This window comes from Oncorhynchus gorbuscha, linkage group LG11, assembly GCF_021184085.1.
Source record: "Oncorhynchus gorbuscha isolate QuinsamMale2020 ecotype Even-year linkage group LG11, OgorEven_v1.0, whole genome shotgun sequence".
In the NCBI taxonomy this organism is placed as follows: domain Eukaryota; kingdom Metazoa; phylum Chordata; class Actinopteri; order Salmoniformes; family Salmonidae; genus Oncorhynchus; species Oncorhynchus gorbuscha.
Genome location: NC_060183.1, coordinates 22,507,474 through 22,525,164, shown reverse-complemented (window position 1 = coordinate 22,525,164; position 17,691 = coordinate 22,507,474). Strand labels below are relative to the sequence as shown.

Here is a 17,691-nt window from a genome sequence, read left to right as displayed (position 1 = left end):
CTGGAAATAATCAGAAAAATCTGAAAACATTGCCCACCCGGTATGGAGTAAATTGAGCATAGGGACAGAGTAAGTTAGCTTGCCTGGCTACCCAGATTCCTTGCTCTGGCCAAACGCTACGCCACGCCCACAGACGTTAGTTTCTTCTCCGTAATAAGTCTGGATCTGAGTATCTCTGGAACATGAACACATTCGGGCCGTCTGATTGGTCCAGAAACCAATGTTTTGGGCCAGAGCGGGAACACACATGGGTAAATTGGCGGTTAAAAAATGAATCATTGCCTTTGATTCTTCTATTGCTTAGAGATGATCCAATTACTGATGACTTTCTTTTTTACAACACCCCTCGTGACCACAAACTAGTTAAATTATGGTACTCTCAGACTTCAGTATGGAGCAAATGAAAGAGCAGGGGAAGAATTTACTGGGAGTCTTCAGGCTAAAGTTAAGCCACCTTGGGGTAAGTGGGTGAATGTGCTGGTTGGTCAAAGTTGAATTCATGGAATGGGGATGTGGTATGTATGCCTACCTTCAGATAGAGCCCTCTGTTCATTTTCCATTTCTTGAACAGTTGTCTGGGACAGGGATGTTGTTTCGATGTGCCAATTCGTGAGTTCTCAGCATTTGAGGCTACGCAAGATACTGGTTTGCAAGATTTTTGATATGTTCAGCAAGCTCAGACTCCATGTCATCAGATAAGATCTTGTGTGCCTCTGCTAATCTGTCATAGCTTCTCTTTCACACAGGCACATTGGCTCTTTTTTTTTAGTTCATATGCAGAAATAAAAAAATACTATGCATAAAACTGACAAAATGTACTCATCATTTGTATGGGGTATGGTTGCCATTGGCTCAACCCAAATGCAAACATTTGGACTATATTTGCCCACACAGCCACAAGGACACACTTTCATCCTAGGTTTATTGTAGTTTATAGAGACCCCCAACTGATTCTTAAAACGATCTATATACTTTGGTTTAGATACAAGCATCATGAAACCTATTACACATTTTCCCATGTGGTTTCTTCCTTCACAGACTCCATTACATGATGACCTCTTCCTAAATATCACATGAAAACATTGTGTATGGTTTCCTAGAAAGTAGGGGAAGGTCTCAATTCCATACTCCTCGCATCCTCTCTCCTTGTCTCCTTCTCAAAACCCATTGGGTGAGAGCACCAGAGGTCCCTTCCCCTCTGACCTTCTCCTCCAATGGGCTTTGAGAAGGAGACAAGGCGAGAGCATGCGAGGAGTATGTGATTGAGATCTTCCCAAGGGGTGGCTCAACTAACCCTTTGGCCTAACTTACCTCACTCTCCCCTACTGTTAGTAAAGTAAGTGTGCAGGCAGGCAGTGCTGGAAAGTGGAAAGGGGAAGGCTGCAGAAAAGTGTGGGCTGGGTTAGACTGCTAGCCACTTAAAAAGGAGCTGGCTGTGGCGGCTCAGCATTTAAGGAATTGACAGAGGCAGTAGGAGAAGAGAAGCAGGAGGGAGACTTGGATGAGAAAAACCCAGGGAAGGTGTTAGTTACTCTACTCTCACAGCAACAAGTGTATTTTTAGCCTTCTCGACTTCTCTCTAGGGCCGGAATGGCCAGAATGCTTTGGGGAGCGGCGGTGGTGCTACTGCCACTCTTGGGACTCTGTCATTTTGTCCTGCCGCCCGAGTGGGGGCCAGGGACCTTCCTTGCCACAGAGGCCGGGGCCAAAGAATTTGTCACTGCCTACAATACCGCCGCTGAGCTGGTCATCTACCAAAACCAAGAGGCCAGCTGGACATACCAGACCAACATTACACCCCACAACGCCGAGAAAAAGGTAGGACCCTTCCCCCACTCAGCACACAGGTGTTTGAAATGTTGACAGATTAATTACTTAATTGTTGGCCTCTTCAGTCCAAAGGACACGTTTTGTTGTGAGTAACAGTGAAAGCTAACTGTGCTTCCCCTCTAGTCGCATTACACATGTTGATATTGCTTGGTCACCTCACCAAACATTCATTGTGGTTGAGTAGGTTATACCTATAATCTAAACTAAATCGTTCCTGAACATTGAAGATTAATAACAGTAGGGAGTAAATAAATAACAGTAGGGAGAGTGGGGTAAATTGAGCCTTTTTTTTCATTCAGCATTATTCAGTCAAGGGAAATATTATTTCTAACAAAGATATCTACATATTTTAGGATGTTTGTATCCCTGGAAATAAGCAGAAGCAATGTAAACATTAGACAGACTTAACACAACACTAGTCAAAAAAATCCTATAGAAAATGCGATCAGATTTATATTGGATTATAATCCTATAAAATACAATTCTATAGGTTAGAATCGCATAGGAGTCCATTAGGACTGGGTCCAAAATCTGATAAGGATTTATTGGTTGGTCCCACTGCAAATGAACTTGCAGCCTTGAATCCCTCCAATATTATGACGGTGTGTGAGAACCATCACTGGTGGGAGTAGACAAATATATGGAGATTGTGCTCTGGAGACACAGGAGAGAGGCTGTTCTTCAGTTTGCTGGTCTTTAACCTTGATTACAGTTGGACATAAATGTGCAATATTTAGCTGTGAGATTATCCAATAAAAGCTGTATGTATACAATTGTGGTCTGAAATAACAATGAATAGAATACTATGGGTTCTAATAAAGTAGGCAGGGTGATTGAACAGGCTTGCTGCACGGTCACTATAGGAGCTCTTTCTAGAGCGCCTGGTTAAAATTGTGCATGAGAGTATGTTGTAACTCTGTGAATGGTTAAACTAGTGAGAGACGTGTACACTATCCGCCTAAATTGAAATGTTGATTTATTTGGACAGTACGTGTTACTACGTTACAGAACTTCATGTTTTGACCACATCCTTTTTACCTCTGGTTAGTGATGTTATGTACGTTTAGTGATCACAATGACATAAAATCGATTGCTTAAAACAGATCAATATCATTGTTTTTTAAACCTTTTGATTTTATCTTACGGCGTTGGAGAATGCTGGTTGTCTTCGGCATGTTGTCCTCTAACGAGTGATACTCAATATTTCCAGTTCCATGTGGTTTTTGAATTGTTAGTTTCAACAGCGCATACAACTTGATTTTCCCCCCCTAATCAATATGAGTGGTGCATATGCAGATTAAGGTGCTCGTAAAAATATTACTATTGTGGCACGTATATAGTACATTTTATGTTTTCAAGATATCAAACGGATTATTGATTCAGACACTTCACAACGGTGTTTTGACACTGGGATATTTATCAAAAGTTACTGTTGCTGCTTCCCATTGACAATATCATTTAACTTACAGCCTGTTTTAGCAATAGAAATAGAACTTTCAACATTCATTTCCAATAGCATTCTACTTTAAAAAACTGCTGTATTAGTCCAAAAACGTGATTTATTTTGATGAGTTTCCAGAAATCATGAAAACGGGATTGACTTGCCTATAAAAAGGCACATCTACTTTATTTAGCAATAACATGAAAACATTTATCCCCTGAGAACAATCCAGTGACTCAAAAAAGACATACACATGGCTACAATTAGTCTATTGACAGGCAAAATGTGGCGAACAGTTGTTTCTTAGTTAGCATAACATTCTGTACAATGATGAAAATATGACTAAAACATTGACAACTTCGTCAGGAAACAAATGTACTCACAGTTCTTGCATTCACACACAGTAAGGGATACAACGGATAGTATAATAATGTTAGCAAACCAGAGATTCTCTGCATAACCACAGTTGGCAAACTGAATTTGGGAGTAAGGCTAATTAACACCGTTAGCTGTGACATCAGTCACTCTTAAAGGGACAGGCTTTCTTACAAGTGAATAAAATAGAAAGGAATATAACTTTTTTTAAATGTTGTATTATTAACCCATCCACTACGGGATGGGTTAAACTGTTTCCTGTGGCTGGAGAGTATAAATGCTCAGGTGTAGGCCTTTGAGAGATTGAATTCAAAATGGCTGATCGATTGTCAGTCTTTATCTTCTTTTGACTAGTTTCTATCAGTTTCATTACTTTACTTTGAGCCTGGTCCAGCATCTTGTTGGATGAGTTGAACCTTTTGTAAATACCTGCACTTGCTCCAAGAGCTTTAAAGGGATAGTTCACCCAAATTACATATTGGCTTCCTTACTCTGTAAGCAGTCTATGGACAAGGAATGACCGAAAACCATGATTTGGTCTAGTTTCCCTGGCATTGCTTCCAAATGCTAATGTTTTAGCATTTGTGGGCCAAATCCCATTCAAGTAATCAGACTGATATTTACATTTTTTGTGCATCATGTCCAAAGCATCAGAAATGATCTCCGTTGTATTGTGAAGCTTACCAATGTCACTTATAGATTATTTGAACATTATGAGCAAAAAAATCCTAATCCTAATATCAGTCCTATGGCTCGAATCCCTTTAAAATAAAAACCATGCACTGGATATTCTACTTCCTGCCTCTCCTTGCTAACCAACACCAGCCAGACAGCCTGAACCATTCAAGACAAGTAAGGGGCCTACCATTCACACTTTATGAATGCCTACATAAGGGAGGATACAGTAAAGGCTTTGTGAATGTTGTATAGCTGGTTAAAAAAAAGGGCTTTATGGGGTACTGTAAAGTGTTACCGAGTTGTGTTTGCCAGGGTGGTTCCTTGTATGACAACAGCACCCATAGAGGGATGTTTGTTGGGTTGAGCCCTGCACGGCTTTACAACCAACACTATTCATCCTCATCCAAAATGATATGCTCAGTTCCTCCCATTTCTGCCAACTCTGCTTGTGTGTTTTCTGAAATCATCAAAAGGACCCAAACACATGTGGTTCGAGCATCTCCGAGTCTTGAATGAAGCCCGAGGGGGTTGTGTGTGTGTGTGTGTGGAGAGGGGAGAATTGGCCAAGTTATTTTTATTAAGTTCAGAAGCCTGCTTATTTTCCAAGCATTGTACAAAATGCAATTTCACAGGTTGATGCACTTGACATTTTATAACATGGATTTCCTAAGATAAACAATAAAAGACTGTAGTGCGGTTTAAATGGGACTTTTCAGAGTGGAGTAATGAGACATTTGCATGCTAGTGCCACCAGCTTATCTTTTACTGCCCCTCCCGTCTCACCATATAATAGCAGGAGAACATTTGCATAATCGTATGGGCTGGTTATGTTTGCTGGAGACTGAAAAATGGCAAAGTAAAGCCACCCATGCATTTGGAGGGGTCAATGAAACCGCAGAGGTGTGAGGCAGTATTCTGTAGCGCTGAGAGATAAAAGCACACACAACACCAGGCATTGAGTGTCTATGCCTCGAAGTTATTCTCCCTAGCCAGACGGCTGTCTCAACAGGGTTTTCCTCCACTAGCCAGGCTTAGAATGGAACGATGGCTCCACCCCATGTTGGCCACAACAGGTGTAACCTCTCCGGAACCCAGCCCGTGTCACCGGTGTCAACTTACACAATGCCTGCTGCTTTCCTCTATCCAACAGTGAGCTGAGGATGTGAGGTGGAAGAAAAGCAAGCTCTGGTCTGACTGGTAGGTTGCCAGTTATGAGCGCTATTATTCCTTACACATCAAAGATGGGATCAAAGGGAATCAGGGGCTTTGCGTTCTATAAGATCTGGCAGGCAGAGGGGAGCCTGCCAGGTCTCTCTCCGAGTCTCCTCCCCACAGGCCCCGACACTGAATTGGCATGACCGTCACATTGACTGGCGGGGGATGTACTGAAGAGTTAACCCAAACATTCCATTCAACTTGGGCTGGGATTACCACGTCACTGAGTTCATCTTTATCTCAGTCCTTGTCTCAGACATGAGCTTTGTCCTAGTGGATTAGGCTGATGTGCAGAATCTGAGGCGAAATGTACTCTTGTACCGTTCCATAGTAAAGCATGTTAGGTAGTTGAATTTGGGTAGATAACCCCCCCCGCATCTCTATGTAGACAGACGTAGGGACGCACGCATGCACACACACCTATGATAACCTCACAATCTCAGTGCAAATTAGCCCATGCCAAGGAGAGCAAAGGATCAAACGGGGGATATATTAAGCCTCTGGACAAATCTCAATTAGGCTCTGAAAACGAAACTCTCAAAGAGCACCGCTGGTTTTGGGCAACCATCAGTTACTTTGAAACGCCGATGGAATATCAACTACCCAAAAAGTACATAAAGCGTGTGCACCCACGACTGTCAAAGCAGGTCCAAATCCATGGTGTTGTGACGTCCTCACAACCTCTTGGCTGCTACACCATCTGTATCAAGGACTGATTTCACCTATCGGCCAATTCTTACACTTTGCACTTAAAAGTACATCTCGGCTATGTTAAAAATACACGGAATACAAACTATTATATTTACATAGTGATTCAGGAGTAATATTTAATAAATAATATGGCCCACCATCGTTAGACAAGTATACTAAAACTCAAATTGTTGAAATAAGTCAATGAGAGAATAGTCAGATTAACGGATAATTTAAATAGCAGTGCAGATGGCATTCTTTTGTTAAGTGCAAATATTTATTATAGGTAGGACTTTGTGGCACAGCAGAGAGCTCAGCAAACCCTAAATCATATTGGGGTACATAGTCAGTACTAAGTGATTATTTCAAATGTAATCATATTGTCATTGATTCAATATCTTTACACTATTTTAGCTGAACAGCGTAGTACCTTACAACCCTGATACAATTTTTACTTTACTTATAATGGTTTGGGACACCCGGGACAATCAGGGGAGCTTTGAGACAATAAAAAAACGTAACAAGACTGTCCTAAAAACATCCTAAGGGATGTCCAAGGGACACACAAGGAATTAGACAAAACCTCCAGAGGACCATGATACAATGTCCCAAGAACGTCCTAAAAACGTCTTCGGTGATGTCCCCAGGACAAAAAGGGAACTGGAAAAAAGGTCCCCCATACCTACTGTGAAGCATGGGGGTGGAAATATCATGCTTTGGGGCTGTTTTTCTGCAAAGGGGCCAGGACGACTGATCCGTGTAAAGGAAAGAATGAATGGGGCCATGTATCGTGAGATTAAAGTGAGAACCTCCTTCCATCAACAAGGGCATTGAAGATGAAATGTGGCTGGGTCTTTCAGCATGACAATGATCCCAAACACACCGCCTGGGCAACGAAGGAGTGGCTTCGTAAGAAGCATTTCAAGGTCCTGGAGTGGCCTAGCCAGTCTCCGGATCTCAACCCCATAGAAAATCTTTGGAGGAAGTTAAAAGACCGTGTTGCCCAGCAACAGCCCCAAAACATCACTGCTCTAGAGGAGATGTGCATGGAGGAATGGGCCAAAATACCAGCAACAGTGTGTGAACCTTGTCAAACGTTTTCTGTATGTCTTCACCTCTGTCATTGCCAACAAAGGGTATATAACAAAGTATTGATATAAAATTTTGTTATTGACCAAATACTTATTTTCCACCATAATTTGCAAATAAATTCATAAAAAATCCTACAATGTGATTTTTTTGGATTTTTCTTTTCTCATTTTGTCTGTCATAGTTGAAGTGTACCTATGATGAACATTACAAGCCTCATCTTTTTACGTGGGAGAACTTGCACAATTGGTGGCTGACTAAATACTTTTTTGCCCCACTGTAGTTGGGTGTGGGACAGCAAAACTGAGGTTAAAAGAGGGGGAGAGAGAGGGGAAAATAGGGAGGAGAAAGGTCAGAGTTAAGGCCTCAACACTGTTACCAGTTTTCCGTTCAGCCCATTGTTAATCAGTGGTGTTAGATACACATCAGCTAAGCTGGAACTCAATGAAAACATCACAGTAACAGAAGCTACTTTCCTGACAGGATGTCTATGTCCTGGGCTGTGACTGCAGACAGCCCCAGTGTAGTCAGTGTCCTGACAGTGACTCTTTGCTCTGTGGTTAAGAACACAACTACTGGACCTTCTTCAACCCCTAACACAGTGGATGTAGACGGATTCCCTGTAGGAAAACAAAGTGAGAAAGGCAATAGGTGATTTGTTTTTAATAGCACAAAAAAAAGGGTACCCAAATGGGTTAAATTAGCAATGCATTGAGAGAACCCAAAGTACACAAAGGCAAGTTACCTATCTACTCAGTTTAGGAACAAACAGGAGGGAAAGGAGTGGCTTTGTTTTCCCCAAATGTGATAATAGAGTATTCAGAAACCCCAAACTACTGTAGCTGGTGGCATATTCACAGTAAGGGAAACATTGTAATGTTAGCATGTGTGACTGTGTGCATTAGGCAACGTTCACTATACTGTAAAAACACCCTAAACTGATAATAAAAACAACCCTATTTAATATGTTTGTGACAGTCTAGTTTTTGTCAGTATTGGTAAAAATCAGCTGTCAGAAGCTAAGCTGAACTGAGGCGGCTTAGCTAGAGCTTCTCAACCCTTTGATACATCTTCAATGTGCTTCAGTCAGTGTCAGAACTGAAAGGATAACATGTTATGTACTGTGTGTGACGTTCTGAGCGGCCTTGCCTTCCAGTGTCACCCATTTTTGTCATCGTTATAATTCGGTAGTAAGAGAACAATATGTCTGTATGCCAACCTTGAACTGTGAGCGACGGTGCTTTCCCAGTGCAGTAGTCGTCTTCACTACTTCCGTATTAGGCACTTTTGTTTTTGATCCGGCGGTCAGGGTTCTCTAGCTTTACTCTCACTCAACCCCTGTGCTTTAACTGTTAGCTGTGGGGCCAGAAGGCCCTCATTCTGGTAATTGCCACCATCCACATTAACATTCAATATCCTGTGGGCCTTTGCCTGTGATTGGTGCAATCAGTCTAACAACACTAGACCAGAAGTAGGGAATAAGAAAAAAATACAGTAGGAAAATGATTGTGTGATTGGCCATTGTATAAAAAGGGCAACTACAGTTAATGGGTTCCTTGAGTCTGGCAAGTCGTTTTGGTAGGGTTATTAATCGTTTTCTGAACAACATATCAATGTCCCAAATGACTGGATGTCAATGGTACCTGTGTGTACTATTTTCACCTTGGACTGTGACTACTAGTTACGTGTGCTACTTTGTCCAAAATACGGGATGCTGTGAAGCGAGGGCTGTTGGGCAGCTAGATTATATAACCTGATCACTGGTCTGTGTCTACAGGTGGAATCTGATGGGATGAAGCAGGCCTTCACAGAAGCCTGGGGGAAGAAGGCCAAAGATAACTTCTCTCCTACTGTGTTGGCCACCTTCAACACTACCCTTCAGAGGCGTCTCAAGAATATCAACATCCTGGGAGCGGCTAACCTACCTGCAGGAGAAAGAAATGAGGTCCGTCTCCTATTGTCTACATCTTATCAGATGAGTCGGACTCAGATGTGGTGTATAATGTGATACTGAAATGTCAGAATCTGTAGCAGATGTTCTAAAACAATACGTTTATTTCAGCTGTTGAAGGACGGCGTCAGCGAGGTCCGAATGAAGTCACAGAGTAATTGAGTCTTTTCACAATCTCCTTATTTCCCCAGTACAACGTCATATTAAGCAAGATGTCTGAAATATACTCTACTGCCAAAGTGTGTCCAAAGACTAATGAATGCTGGTCTATTGAGCCAGGTAAGTGGCTGTCTTCATGTAATTACAGTTAAAGACATGCTTTGGTACTTTGGCGACTAAGAAACCTCCCGCTTTGGGCTGAATGTGCCCATGTGTAGTTCTTACATGCATAATCTATGAGCAGAATTACTGTCTCACCTCAATTAGCAATGACTTGCATGAGACAAGGTGTCATTATAGAACAGACAGAGACAGACTATACTTTTGGCTAGTGAGTGCTGCTTTCAGAACTACAAAAGTACCAGAGAATCTCTAAGACAAAAAGTAAAACATTTTTGTTTTTAAAGTAGGGAAACGTATTAACAAAGAGGGGTATAGTTGTCCAAAAAAAAGAAAGACAAGAGAAGCGGTAAATATTATATCAAGTTAGAAAAAGCAACAGGATGAGGGTAATTACTTTGAAGAGGTCTCTGGGGGAAGTGGTTCACTTTCAGCTCTTTAGGAACGTTGAAACGTCCTGCTACTGGCCATCAGACTACAGTGCAGAGCACGTCGACTTCATCAGTCATTCCCAATTATCTACGTGTTGGTTTAAACCCTGGCCTGTGCTTTGTGTGCTGTGCCCGCCCAAAAAATAATTGTGAACTATCATGATTGCCAAAAGACAGTAGATGTGTGAGAAGATTGTGTGAGAGCCATTTCCAATGCAACATTCAGTAATGCACCCAAACAATCCCCGTTGCACTTACTGTAAGTCATTTACCAATCTTATACAGTGTAGTGGACGTAAATCAAACGCTCTTACAGGCCTGCTACACTGTACATTTTGACGCCCTAATATACATTTCAAACCAGTTCATGGAAACTGTTTCTGCTAATGTGTTTACACTTCAAAATGAGAGTCCACTTCCACCCCAGATGATTCCTCATTTCACAATCTACTAAAGTAAACATTGGGTGGTCCTGGGTAACTAAAGAACCTGACCGGTGTTGAAAAACAACACTTTGGGTTGTATTATAATAACAAACAGGGACCCCAGCCATTGGATCATTGCTTTTTCCCCCCACCAAACTCATTTTGTTAAGTGGCCTTCAACTTTCCTCACCTTCACTTCCTATGCTCAGCCTGTAAAATACAGTGCCTTGACTTCTTCCACATTTTGTGCTACAAAGTGGGATGAAAAATTGAAATCTACAGTACACAAACTATTTTAATGTCAAAGTGGAAGAAAACATCTAACATTTATAAAAAGTAAAACACTATGATTAGATACGTATTCACCCCCTGAGACAATACATGTTAGAAACACCTTTTGGGTAAGTCACTAAGTGCTTTGCACACCTGGATTGTACAATATTTGCCCATTTATTCATTTTACAATACTTCAAGCTCTGTCAAGTTTGTTGTTGATCATTGCTAGAAAGACATTTAAGCCTTGCATTAGATTTAAGACTATTTCAAGTCAAAACTGTAACTTGGCCACTCAAACATTCAATGTCATCTTTTGGTAAGCAACTCCAGTGTAGATTTGGCCTTGATATTTTAGATTATTGTCCTGCTGAAAGGTGAATTTGTTTCCCAGTGTCAAAGCTGACTGAACCAGGTTTTCCTCTAGGATTTAGTCTGTGCTTATCTGTATTCTGTTTATTTTGATCCTAAGGACAAGCATACCCATAACATGATGCAGCCACCACCATGCTTGAAAATATGAAAAGTGGCACTCAGTGATTTTTTTTCCCCCAAACATAATGCTTTGAATTCAGGAAAAAAATTCATTTCTTTGCCACATTACTTAAGTGCCTTGTTGCAAAACAGATGCATGTTATGGAATATTTTATATTCTATACAGGCTTCCTTCTTTCCACTTTGTCATTTAGGTTAGTATTGTGGAGTATTTACAATGTTGTTGACCCATCCTCAGTTCTCATATCAGAATCATTAAACTCTTTAACTGTTTTAAAATCACCATTGGCCTCATGGTGAAATCCCTGAGCAGTTTCCTTCCCCTCCGGCAACAGAGTTAGGAAGGATGCCTGTATCTTTGTAGTGACTGGGTGTATTGATACACAATCCAAAACCTACTTAATATCTTCACAATGCTCAAAGGGATATTCAATGTCTACTTTGTAAAATATATATATTTTTATACATCTACCAATCGGTGCCCTTTGGAAGGCATTAATAAACGTCCCTGGTCGATTGAGAGACCTTACAATTATCTGTATGTGTGGGGTACAGAGATGGGGTAGTCATTCAAAAAGTATGTTAACCACTATTATTGAACACAGAGTCCATGCAACTTTTTATGTAAATTGTTAAGCACATTTTTACTCCTGAACAAAGGGGTTGAATACTTCCACATTGACATTATGGGGTTGTGTGTGTAAAATGTAGATCAGTCACACAATCTCAGTTGAATCCATGTTTAACTTCAGGCTGTAACACAACAGAATGTACAGAATGTGCAAAAAGTGTGTGAATTGTTTTTTTTTGGCCACTCTGCCGCTGTTGCGTCATCATAACTCAAAGCTAATCTCTTAGAAGATGTATCTGTAACCCACCTGTCGCACGGAGAGGAGATCAGGAAGTCATTTGAACACTTAAATGCCTCACTGTTTTAGGAAAGTTACAACTGTTCTCTCTTCGTTGGCAACGTTTGGAAAACCAGTAGTCCCCTACGTGCTCTAGCAGTTTCTGTATTCTAACTGAGGGTGTCTGACTTCGGCTCCACAGAGCTGACAGAGACCATGGCCAACTCACGGAGCTACAAGACACTGCTGTATGCATGGGAGGGTTGGCACAATGCATCGGGTGTGCCACTCAGGGCAGAGTATACAAAGTTTGTGGAGCTTAGCAACAAGGCCTATAAAGCTGACGGTAAGAATGTAATGTTCACCTTACATATGTGTATCACTGTGAATGTCACCATTTCTAACATACAGTATTTCACAGGTATTGTAAGTTATGGCCATAGCTATAGTGAAAGAGGGGAGTGGACGAGGTGAAAGTCATTGTTGATAAATATTATGGTTATGTCCTCCATAGGTTTCGATGACACTGGAGCATACTGGCGTTCGTGGTACAAGTCAAAGACTTTTGCGAATGATCTGGAGGCTATTTACAAACAGGTGCAGCCGCTCTACCAGAATCTTCACGCCTTTGTGCGCCGCAAGCTCTACGACCATTACGGACCGAAGTACATCAATCTTAAAGGACCTATCCCTGCTCACCTGCTAGGTGAGTTTACCTTTACAAGTCTGTTAACTTGTAGCCAATGCACGATGACCAGTCACTGATTTATCAGCCATTTTTCAAACTGACTCAGTCCATTGTAGCTTAGCATTAGCTTTAGCTAGGGCCCTGAGTTTTTCATTATTACTTGTCCCCTGATCTGGGCCCTATAATATACGTTACTGTCAGCCACTCAGTAGGTTAGAACGGGTTCCGATGTTTCCTGATCAAGTGACTGTGTCAGGAAAGCAGGTTGGCATTTATTGTCATGAATCTTGCCCTGGAGGCAGCTCTGCAGAGTGATCACTAGCTGGCACAGCCACAAAGTCATAAAATCTGATTTTTAAACCAAACCTTAACCACACTGCTAGTGCTAACCCTAACCTAAAATGAAGACTAAAAAGCAATTTTTTAAATGAATTTTTACAATACAGACCATTTTTACTTTGCAGCTAGCCCATCTAGTGGAAATCTCTCAGTTCTGCCTCCAGGGCAAGATTCATGACAATAAGCGTGCGCCAGGAACCCCCCGCTGCTAGCTATAATGCAATAGCGGTATTTGCTCAGTGTCTGTGACTAGGAAGGCTCAACCAGTAGATTTATCAAGCCTCTGACTAATGCTAAGTGCCTGGGCTTCATTTCCTCAGGAAACATGTGGTCGCAAACCTGGAACAACATCTATGGCATGATGATCCCCTTCCCCGGCAAACCCAATGTGGACGTGACCGATGAAATGGTGGCTAAAGTAAGCTGGTGAAATATGAGATTTTATTACTGTAGATCAGTTTATATGTAGAACTTTGAGAAATTGTGAGTTGAAAGTTAAGGAATTACATTAATGTATATCAAACTACATCCAAAAACTCAGTTTGTTAAAAATAAAAGCCCAAAGTTATCGAGCCTAGTTGAACTCCCTTTTCCCAAATTATTCCTAATCACTTTAACTCAGGTAAAAGTCAAAGTTCGTCCATTGGAGGTCTGTTAACATTAGCTTGACCATATGTATATACCTGAAATACAACGATTTTCCTCAGAACTGGAATGCTACTCACATGTTCCGGGTGGCTGAAGAGTTTTTCACCTCCCTCGGCCTCATCAAAATGCCCCAAGAGTTCTGGGACAAGTCTATGTTTGAGAAGCCAGAAGGTCGCGAGGTGGTGTGTCATGCATCTGCCTGGGACTTCTACAATAGAAAGGACTTCAGGTGAGCAAGTGGAAATGAACTCAAAGAGAGGGGATGCGAAAGAAGGTTCCAGTGTCTTCATATGTGATGTCTCCTCACATTCAGGATCAAACAGTGCACCACAGTCAACATGCAGCAGCTTTTCACAGTGCACCACGAGATGGGCCATGTTGAATATTACCTGCAGTACAAGGAACAACCTATAAACTTCCGCCGCGGTGCTAACCCAGGCTTCCACGAGGCCATTGGTGATGTCATGTCCCTCTCTGTGTCCACACCTAAGCATCTGGCCAGCATCGGCCTATTGTCTAACGCGACCAATGACAACGGTATGCTCCAATTTATTTGCTACCTTGTTTTGAAGTGTACATACAATTCATAAAACCATTTCCTTTTGTGGTTAGTAGGTAGTGTTTCTAAGTAAGTAAATTTGTCACAGAAATTCTAATTATGAGGAGAGACTAGGGTAATCACCTATCAGGATATTACTTTATTCAAAACGTATTAATAAGAAGCAGACCACACACACACGTGAATGGAGTGAGTGCTCTGCAATAATGAGACTGACCTGACCCAACACTCTTGAGCCTGACCTTACAGAGGAATCCTGGTTCTTATACACCCAGATTAGCTGCAGGGAGCTAGAGTGGAGACCATAAAGACACCGCATTAGTAGAACAGAAATGTCTTATCTGTTAACTATTAATATCAAACAAATCAGGTAAATACGTAATTTCTCTCTCACATTAGGAGTGTAAGAAAGTTCATAAGTAAGTAGCCTAAGTAAGTTATTATGTAACTGAGTAAGTTAGTTACTTACTTACATGCTGACCACACCGCACGTGTTGCAAAATAAATGTACACATACATGTTATTCAATCATTGCACCCACACTCCTAGCGAGCGTCTGCATGGTCAGGCGCTAAAATAGAAATTGGTTCTATTTGACGCTCAATGCGCTGCAAGTCCAGACTCTCCCATCTCCTCATTGGTTTTTAGGAGCACATACCCACGTGGGTGATTGGAAGAGGAATTTAGGTCCACACTCCGTTGGTTGTAGTAATGTTGTGAAGTTTGTTGCCAACCGCCACAAAGTCCAAAGAAAGAAAGCCTGAAGGAAGGAGAGAAAACAGTAAACTGAATTAGTTTCTTATCTGTGGATTAATTGTCGGAGTAAAAGCTGTCAACCTTGTGCATTTCAGGTAAAATAACAACCCAATGTTTATATACTGGGACAAATTTAGCTAGCTACAGCAAGCTAGCTAGCTAAATTGCCATAACTGTTTAATGGTTTTTGACCTGTCCCCAAATGAATATAATTGGTTCAGAGTTTGTTTTGATATTTCAACCTGAGTGTCCTGAATGCTTCTGGTGTGGGTGAACAAAATCAAAGTGTGCGTGTGTCAAATTTTGTCAGCAGTGACTAAGCTGCTTAGTTACTTATTGTTGTGGTTATTATTTTGTGTGTGATTTAATTGGCTTGTTTATTGTAGAGAGTGACATCAACTACCTGCTGAAGATGGCTCTGGACAAGATGGCCTTCCTTCCCTTTGGCTATCTCATTGACCAGTGGAGATGGAGTGTGTTTAGTGGGCGCACCCCCCCAGAGCGATACAACGCAGACTGGTGGCACCTCAGGTGAGTGGCACAAAAATATTTAACATGAGGGAAATTGTTAATATCCGAAATAAGTTTCATTATATAAAATGCACTGTTTCAGAAAACACTGTCAATTTGCCTTCCCTTGTTCACTTTTCAAGGACAAAATACCAGGGTATATGTCCACCCACCAAACGCACAGAGGAGCACATGGACGCTGGAGCCAAATATCACATTCCAGGAAACACCCCATACATCAGGTAGAATTCTCTTTCAAACCATCTCACTTCTTTTCCTCAGATCCATATACAGCAGTATTATAATGGACGATGGATAATCATTTCTAAAAAAAAAAACATAAGAATAAAGGTCACTGAGGGAATATTAATATTTCACATACACATCAATCCTCAAACACCATCAAAATCAATTTGACAACATCTTTGATTAACTGTGTCGTTTTTCTCTCCTGCAGGTACTTTGTGAGCTTCATTCTGCAGTTCCAGTTCCACAAGAAGCTGTGTCAGGCAGCCAATCAGACAGGACCCCTGCACACATGTGACATCTACCAGTCCAAGGAGGCTGGAAAAATTTTAGAGTATGTACACTGTTAGTCACCTACACTATGGTGTTACCTGATCAAGTGAGATGAGACACAAAATATGGCCTTTGAATCTCTTAATGACCCTAAGAAATAAGTTGATCTTTTCACATTTTAGACTAATTTGAACTGCGGTATTATCCCCCTACCTGAATCAACCATCAAGCATTGTCTCTAGACTTGCTAAACCATACAAAGTTATAGTAAATTGTGCATGACACATTTCCTTAAGTGCCTCTGTTGACTTTTACAGGACAGTCCTTAAATCTGGAGAATCCAAGCCCTGGGAACAGGTGCTCCAGGAAGCAGTCGGAACAAACAAGATTGACGCCAGCTCCCTGATGGAATACTTTGGTCCCATCATCACATGGTTGAAGGAACAGAATGCAGCAATGAATGAGACCTTGGGCTGGCCTGACTTTAACTGGGTTCCACCCATACCAGAGGGCTACCCCGAGGATATTGGTGAGCCAGTAAACAGGTTTAACTGAAGGAGGATGATATTTCAATAAAATAATTGATATTTCAATAATAATTTTCAACATGGTTCTTTTGCATTGAATGTCTGTCCCCCTACTTTTGGCAAATGGATTAAAGAAAAAATGTATCCACTTTAAACAAGAACATATCAAATTCAGTTTAGGAAAACCCATCTTAAATCTATGAATTTTTGTTCTGTTTGTACGTTAATCTTAAAAATAAAAATAAACTAATTTATGAATTCATTTTTTTTTATAAATTTTCATTAAATGTTCCTTTTCTGATTTAATTATGGTGTTACAAAAAATCTGTAATTATAATAAAAAGACATGCATGTCTTTGTTGATTGAATCCACTTAAATTTGATGAAATTGTAGACTGTAATTGTTGTTATTAATGATCATGATGATTATTGTAGTTATTATTAGTGATGGGTATTTTTTTCCCTTGTTTGGTTGGACATTACATTTAGAACTCATTGTTACAATGTGCATTGAAATATGGGAAAAATCAATACAAATATATGTACTTCTCTCTTTAAGTTGTGTATGGTGACATTGAAAGATGAACTTGCATACAAATTTAAGCTATACTCACTTAAGTTAGAATCGGGCCACGGTCACAGAGCCATGTACAGTGGGGCAAAAAAGTATTTAGTCAGCCACCAATTGTGCAAGTTCTCCCACTTAAAAAGATCAGAGAGGCCTGTAATTTTCATCATAGGTACACTTCAACTATGACAGACAATTAGAAAAAAAAATCCAGAATCACATTGTAGGATTTTTCATGAATTTATTTGCAAATTATGGTGGAAAATAAGTATTTGGTCAAAAGTTTATCCCAATACTTTGTTATATATACCCTTTGTTGGCAATGACAGAGGTCAAACGTTTTCTGTAAGTCTTCACAAGGTTTTCACACACTGTTGTTGGTATTTTGGCCCATTCCTCCATGCAGATCTCCTCTAGAGCAGTGATGTTTTGGGGCTGTTGCTGGGCAACAAGGACTTTCAACTCCCTCCAAAGATTTTCTATGGGGTTGAGATCCGGAGACTGGCTAGGCCACTCCAGGACCTTGAAATACTTTTTATGAAGCCACTCTTTCGTTG

The 17,691-nt window shown here is 40.9% G+C and overlaps 1 protein-coding gene across 1 annotated transcript in view; it reads left to right on the top strand.

The window, feature by feature from the left end:
- Nucleotides 1-1,441: 1,441 nt before the first annotated feature.
- The window catches only part of LOC124048311 (angiotensin-converting enzyme-like), a 38,990-nt gene continuing 22,740 nt past the window's right edge, over nt 1,442-17,691 (top strand). The window contains exons 1-12 of the mRNA XM_046368959.1: nt 1,442-1,818; nt 9,096-9,263; nt 9,461-9,548; nt 12,223-12,366; nt 12,535-12,726; nt 13,368-13,465; nt 13,755-13,924; nt 14,009-14,232; nt 15,397-15,541; nt 15,664-15,762; nt 15,978-16,100; nt 16,357-16,568. Coding sequence (XP_046224915.1) covers nt 1,591-1,818; nt 9,096-9,263; nt 9,461-9,548; nt 12,223-12,366; nt 12,535-12,726; nt 13,368-13,465; nt 13,755-13,924; nt 14,009-14,232; nt 15,397-15,541; nt 15,664-15,762; nt 15,978-16,100; nt 16,357-16,568 — 1,891 coding nt within the window. The 5' untranslated portion in view covers nt 1,442-1,590. The remainder of the gene's footprint in view (nt 1,819-9,095; nt 9,264-9,460; nt 9,549-12,222; nt 12,367-12,534; nt 12,727-13,367; nt 13,466-13,754; nt 13,925-14,008; nt 14,233-15,396; nt 15,542-15,663; nt 15,763-15,977; nt 16,101-16,356; nt 16,569-17,691) is intronic.